At 47.1% G+C, this 7,233-nt stretch overlaps 1 protein-coding gene and 1 non-coding gene across 2 annotated transcripts; both read left to right on the top strand.

The window, feature by feature from the left end:
* The first annotated feature begins 3,542 nt into the window (after nt 1–3,542).
* On the top strand, nt 3,543–7,233 carry Rpl23 (ribosomal protein L23). Its single transcript, XM_021212911.2, has 5 exons — nt 3,543–3,623; nt 4,076–4,159; nt 4,516–4,644; nt 6,884–6,997; nt 7,099–7,233. The coding sequence occupies exons 1-5, from the start codon at nt 3,611–3,613 to the stop codon at nt 7,179–7,181; spliced, it is 423 nt and encodes a 140-aa protein (XP_021068570.1). The 5' UTR covers nt 3,543–3,610; the 3' UTR covers nt 7,182–7,233.
* Nucleotides 4,190–4,328, top strand: LOC115065420. The gene has a single exon (XR_003845211.1). It is a non-coding gene; the product is annotated as a small nucleolar RNA SNORA21 (small nucleolar RNA).

Here is a 7,233-nt window from a genome sequence, read left to right as displayed (position 1 = left end):
CTAACAAAAGTTGTCCTCTGACTCCCCGCACAGCTGCCTATGGACTCGAATGCCAGGATCTCCCAATAGGGAATTAAGTAAACAAAGAAACAAACAAAAAGTAAGTGTTGTGGGCTGGAGGAATGGCTCACCAGCTAAGCCGGCTAAGACTACCTGCTGCCCTTGTAGAACTTCAGTTCCGGTGGATCTGATGCCCTCTTCTGGTCTCTAAGGGACATGCACTGGTTCTTCTACACACACAGATAAAACATTCATACACATGAAATACAAAAATAAAAAAATAAGCAAGTAAGTCAAGTCTCCGGAGGCTCTTTGTGCTGAAAGCATCTGGGCTCTGGGGTTTGGATTTTCCAGGTGGCACAAAGAAGCAACAACCTGTGTTCCAACCTCAGCTCCTGACGCAAGGCCAAGACTTAGGGAGACAATCAAGATGCAGTTATATATGCTCATTAAGTACACAGTGAAAAGAGCAAGCCACAGAGGAATTGTTGAAAATAGAAATATTACAAACTCCAGCCATTTTCTCAGCCATCCACAGGTGTTTGTCCTGCTTGGGGAGGAAGATGAAGAAGCCTGGCATTATTTGGTCAGAGTTGAAGTACAAGAATAGGAAGACAGGGCTGGAGAGATGGCTCAGTGGTTAAGAGCACCGAGTTCAAACCCCAGCAACCACATGGTGGCTCACAACCATCCGTAATGAGATCTGATGCCCTCTTCCGGAGTGTCTGAAGACAACTAGAGTGTACTTGCATATAATAAATAAATACATCTTTAAAAAAAAAAAAAGAGGAGGGGACAGGGTTTTTCTGTATAGCCCTGGCTGTCCTGGAAATCACTCTGTAGACCAGGCTGGCCTCGAACTCAGAAATCCACCTGCCTCTGCCTCCTGAGTGCTGGGATTAAAGGAGTGCTCCACCATGCCTGGCCTCTTTCTATTTTTCAATTTTTATTTGGTTTTTATGTATATGAGTGTTTGCCTGCCTGTGTCAATGTGTAGCACATAGTTGCCTGATGCCCACAGAGCCAGAGGAGAGTGTCAGAGCCCCTGGAACTGGACTCACAGATAGTTACGAACTGCTACCTGTGTTGGGAACAGATCCAGGTCCATTGCAAGAGGAGCAAATGCTCTTAACCCAGTGACTCTCAACATTCCTAATGCTGTGACCCTTTAATACATTTCCTCATGTTGTGACCACACCATAAAATTATTTTATTCCCTTCTTCATAACTGTAACTTTGCTACTGTTATGAATCATAACATATCTGATATGCAAGCTTATCTGATATGTGCCCCAGTGAACGGGTTGTCTGACCTCAATGGGGTCGTGACCCCATGTTTAGAACTGCTTTTCTAACCACAGAGTCACTTCTCTAGCTTCCTCTCTTCTTTTCTTTCCTTTTTTTTTTTTTTTTTTTTGGCAGGGAGTTGCAGGGTAGCTCAAACTGAATTCAAGCTCCCTCAACACTCCTTTTTCTGCCTTTCAGGTGTTGCCACAGCTGCTTGATATTTTAAATGTTACCATTGTTGATTATATGAATATATGATGCGGGTAGAGGCACATGTCCCATGCTGTGCACGGGGCAAGGACAACTCTATGGAATTGGTTCTCTCCATCCACCTTTATAAGGGTTCTGGGGATCAAATTCAGTGGTCTGGCTTACAAAGCAAGCGCCCTTACTCCTGGGGTCATTTTTCTAGCCACGATTTTACACACACACACACACACACACACACACACAGAGTAAAATGAAATGTTGCACTTTTTTTCTAGTATTGGTGGCTGCAGCAGTACACATCTTCATTCCCAGCACTCGGGAGGCAGAGGCAGGTGAATGTCTGAGTTTGAGGCCAGTCTGATTGTCAGTGGCAGTTCTAGGATAGCCCCAGGTACACAAAGAAACCCTGTCTCAAACAAACAAACAAACAAACACACAAACACAAATCTTGCACATGTTAGGCATGTATTCTAGTACTGAGAGACACCCTCTAGCCCATTTTCCTACTTGGTATTTGGTATTTTCAGATAGGGTCTCTACATTGTTCAGGGTGACCCTTGAACTTGGGATAGCATCTGAATAGGTGAGATGACAAAGCATCAGGCACCAATGTTTCTTTTCTTTTTTTCTTTTTTCTTTTGTTTTTTGAGACAGGGTTTGTCTGTATAGCCCTGGCTGTCCTGAAACTCACTTTGTAGACCAGGCTGGCCTCAAACTCAGAAATCCACCTGCCTCTGCCTCCTGAGTGCTGGGATTAAAGGCGTGTGCCACCACACCCGGCTCAGTGTTTCTATTGCAATCTGTTTCTTCACCTCTCCATACCTCACTATCCTTTCTTCATAATACTTTTTCCCGTTTGACAACTATATACTGGAACTCTCACAAACACTCCTATTATTTACTAACTATGACCTGTCTTCAACCTCTGCCCTGGCAGAGGAAAACTCATAAAGGCGAGAATAATGCTCTATTTTATTCCCTTATGTAGTCTGGACAGAATCTGGCCCTAATCTAAGTATTCAACACACATTTGAACAAATGTATCAACAGAAGAAATAGGGAGAGGTTGAGGTAGTAAAAGGGGCAATTAATATTAATAAATTAAAACATGTCCATCTTGGTTATAAGCAAACATAAACGATCCTATATTTAAGTTTTATGAAACTTTGCACATCTTTAAGAAGCAACAAAGCCCATCAATCGTTCACGGATAGCTGTGGGGTAAAGTTTAAGAATAATAATAAGGTGCTGGGAGGTGGTGACACACGCCTTTAATCCCAGGATTTGGGAGGCAGAGGCAGGCGGGTTTCTGAGTTTGAGGCCAGCCTGGTCTACAAAGTGAGTTCCAGGACAGCCAGGACTAACAGAGTAACCCTGTCTCGAAAAACCAATAATAATAATAATAATAAAAATAATAATAATAAGGTACTGAGTGGTAACCTGACCGGCTGTGTGAATGTCACTAATAGAGGGTATTGTTAATTCTCATGACGAGAGAATATCATGGTACCAAACACAGATGGACTCATCTGTAGCGCTCCACTTAATTGTTCTATAGCCAAATGAAACCATTCTGAACTTGCTCTTGCCCCATCTCTGTATGTTCTTTAGGAACCCTTACAGGAGAATTTATTTTACTCATATATTTATTTGTTTTGAGAAAGGACCTCATGGGTAGCTCAGGGGACGTTGAAATCGCGGCAATCCTCCTGCTTCAGCTCCCAGGATGCCAGGATTGTCTGCAAGCACCACCACGCCCGCAGCAATGGTGATTTTTGAATCCCTGTCATGCAGAGAAGCGCTTGGCAACAGAGCTCAAAAGAAGCTGCCAAGCAAATTTTAAAAAGCCAAAAGGCAATGTGTCCATATCTCCAATCACTTCCGAGCCGTTGGGTTGGGGGGAGCCCCGAAATTACTCGGGGCTCCAAAACTCAAGCAGCTTTCCCACGCAGAGCCGTCCCACGGAGGCCCAGGCCTTTTACGTCATCTAGCTGCGACCGGGGGAGGCGGGCTGGACGAGGTCCGGTCACGTGGCTGAGTGGGCGGGGCCTCCCGTTCATATCCCAGTGTCCCTTGTACTAACTTCCTTTCCGACTCTTTCCGGACCTTCAAGATGTCGAAGCGAGGTGAGGATTTGGGGGTTGGGGATCCGTTGGCATCCGCCGCGCAGGACGGCCCGCCCGTCTCTTAGCGACGGCCCCCGGCGGCGGTGATAGTTTGCAGCCCCGGGGCCGGAGAGGGAGAAGACGGGGGCACCGCGGAGGCCTAGAGGGAGCCCCGAAAGAGGGGGGCGCCATTGGTGCTGAGCTGGTGTAGGCGCGGAGCATGGGGCCGGACGGAGAACGTGGAGTCGACGGGACTGGGCGATCTCTGAGGTCCCCAAAAGTGCAGGCGCGGTTGGAGCGTCGCAGTCGCCTTCCTCCGCAGGGGGATGCTAAGAATGGGGGCGGCCAGGTTCCGTGAGAAGTGCGTGGTCGCCGGGGGCGGCCGGCCCTCGCCCACGCGCGCGCGGCGGATGATGGCTGGGAACCGTGAGCCCGAATGTGGACCCTTCTCCTGTCTGTCCCCCTCCCCGCAGGACGCGGTGGGTCCTCCGGAGCGAAATTCCGGATTTCCCTGGGTCTTCCGGTCGGAGCTGTGATCAACTGTGCGGACAACACGGGTAAGGCCTTCGGCCGCGTCCTGCCACCGTCCCCTTTTAAAAGCACTCAGTGAGCCTTCTGCTAGTGACCCACTGAGCCGTCAAGAAGGGGCAGAGTGAAAAACACCACTTTTGGGTGAAGTGGCAACGTGTTTTGTGTTGTTCAACTTCAATCGGTGTTGTGACAAGACACTTCTGAAAGACGGCTTGCAAGCCCGATGCGTTGTACGAGAACATTTTTTGTTTGGGGTTGTTTGTTTGTGTTCATGCTTTTCTGAGACTTGAGTTACTTGGTGTGTGGCCTTGGCTGACCCCGTGTTGTGAATACTGCCGGTCTCATGTTAAATTTATGGGTCTTTTTTTTTTTTTTCCTACAGGAGCCAAAAACTTGTATATCATCTCTGTGAAGGGAATCAAGGGACGGCTCAACAGACTTCCTGCTGCTGGTGTGGGGGACATGGTGATGGCCACAGTTAAGAAAGGCAAACCAGAACTAAGGAAAAAGGGTGAGTGGGGAGGAGAGCTATGTCGTGGTGGAAGGTAGACATTCTCCAGGTTTTAGAAGGTGGGATCTTGATTCTGTGGCTGTTAAGGCCCCTAAATAACCTACACATGGGAGGGGCTGTGAGGTCAACACCTCAGCTGTTTGAGACAAGGCTTGACTTGGAAGCACGAGTTGGACCTCAGTGCTGGGCTTATAGGCACCGCCACATGCCTGACTGCTGTGGTGTAGGGAACACTTGGCTGTTTCTCTAGGGTCTTCTTGCGTCTCTTGGCATTTAATCTGCCCCTCTGGCTAGGTTCTTCCCCTGTAGCAGACTGTGTAGTCCTAGCAGAAAAGATTTCAGTTGGTCGTCTGTCCCTAGCTGTCAGTGCAGATGGCGCTGCGAAGTGGGTGTATTTTGTGGGTTATTGTCTGAACACCTGGAAGCAGGCACATGATCCAGAGGCATGGTACCTTGTGATAGACACTATGGCGGGCTGACTGCTGGCTTGTTAACTCCCCTGAGATGTGCTCTCATCAAATAGATGAACAGAGCTCAGCCTCTGCCTTGAGTGTTCTGGCTGTGGAACTTTCTTGGCAGGATCTCACTGTAGGCCTGGCTGTCCTGGAGCTCAGACCTACCCACCTCAGCCTCCACTGCTATCAGGCACTGTCCTTTTTCCAGGTGTTCTAGCAGTCCTTGGGTGTAGCGCAAGTGAGGCCGTGGGGTTGTGTCATGGCAGCACTTTGCTTCCATAGGAGCCAGTGTGCTCTCAGCATTTAGTTCAATCTTTCATTGTTATACCTTAATACCACTCGAGGGGATGCTGACATTTACCCTAGTGTGGTTACGCTGAAATGAGTCTGCCAGGGTTTGTCCTCTTCCCAGAACACTTCTAGGGCCTGGTTGGTGGCTCAGGAAGCTGTCAGAGAAGAGCAGAGCATGTCCCCTTATCCTGTGGTATGATGACGGCTCCACACGCTGTTGTCTCCAGTAGTGGGGAGGGATATCCTTAGTGTGTGTCAGGTGACAGGCTTGGTCAGTATTACTTCTTGTTTTTTGTTGTTGTTGTTTTTTCTTTTAGAGACAGGGTTTCTCTCTGTAGCTCTGGCTCTCAGAACTCAGAAATCCACCTGCCTCTGCCCCTCCCCCCCAGGGCTGGGATTAAAGGCGGGCACCACCACACCCGGCTTCTAGTCTGATTTTTAACTGCCTTTAAACAAACTAGGTGGTACTAGACTTAACTCCAGTTGTTTTGGAGACCTAGGCAGGAAGATTGTAAGTTCAAGGCTTGCCTGAGTAACTCTGTAGCTGTCTTCAGACACCCCAGAAGAGGTCATCAGATCCTGTTACAGATGGCTGTGAGCCACCATGTGGTTACTGGGAATTGAACTCAGGACCTCTGGAAGAGCACTCAATGCTTTTAGCCACTGAGCCATCTCTCCAGCCCCCTGAGTAACTCTAAATGGTAGACCATTTAGCCTAGTGTACTGTGCAAGGCCTTGATCAGTCCCTAACACAGAAAAGTGCTTGTGGGTACTAGTGAGACCTCAGCTTCCAGCTCTTAGACTTTAAAGAAATGGGCCATGTTGTGTGTCCTGTCTGACTTCAGTAAGGCCCCAAAGTGATATATACGATCTTGGAATTTTTCCCTGTATTAATGGACCATTGTCATTCAGTGACTCTGTAAGCTACTGGGTAGACATCCAAATAATTTTAAGTGGTTGTGCAGTTTTCTGAATAGTTGTAGCTTTGACTGTTTAGTTCTGTTTTGATCCATTAAACCCCATGCTGGGAAAGCTCCTTGATGCAGACAGTTTAAATGCCGATGCCACTCTCCAGTGGACAACTTGGGCGTCAAAGTTTGAAGCTGTAAGTGGAACTTCCTCATCAGTAGGCACAGTAACAAAATCCTGTCTACATAGATTGATGAACACGGCAAATACTAGTAATGGCTTATCTTTGATTGGTTGGCAAACAAAGTGCTATATGTAAAATCTTACATTTATAGGGCAAGCCCTATCAATTGGTCTGTAGATCGTTGGGGAGGTGTAGCAAACAAATGGTGCCTACATTATATTTTAGAATTATCCTTGGTAAGGATCATATTTCTACTTTGCAAAAATGGCCATTTAAGGGGTGTTGGATGTTTGCATTAGTTCTTATCCTTGCCAGTAGTTGATGGAAACTTCATAGTGTGAACATTATGTGGAGAGGTTTTTCTGCTTAGTAACTGCTGCCCTTTCTTTTTTGTCCTTAGTACATCCAGCAGTGGTAATTCGACAACGAAAGTCATATCGAAGAAAAGATGGGGTGTTTCTTTATTTTGAAGATAACGCAGGAGTCATAGTAAACAATAAAGGAGAGATGAAAGGTATGTGGAGGTTTAAGCCATCACTGTATTTCTGCTGGGTGACTCTAGGACTAGAGTCACAGGACAAGGACCCTGTCTGACCTTTCTTCTCTCCCATACAGGTTCTGCTATCACAGGTCCAGTGGCAAAGGAGTGTGCAGACTTGTGGCCCAGGATTGCATCCAACGCAGGAAGCATTGCATGATTCTCCAGTGTATTTGTAAAATATATTCATTAAAAAGTCTTTGCTCTGAGAA

This window comes from Mus pahari, chromosome 14 (genome assembly GCF_900095145.1).
Source record: "Mus pahari chromosome 14, PAHARI_EIJ_v1.1, whole genome shotgun sequence".
Taxonomy (NCBI): Eukaryota; Metazoa; Chordata; class Mammalia; order Rodentia; family Muridae; genus Mus; species Mus pahari.
Note: the sequence above shows the minus strand (reverse complement) of the source record. Positions and strands in the feature narration are given on the sequence as shown.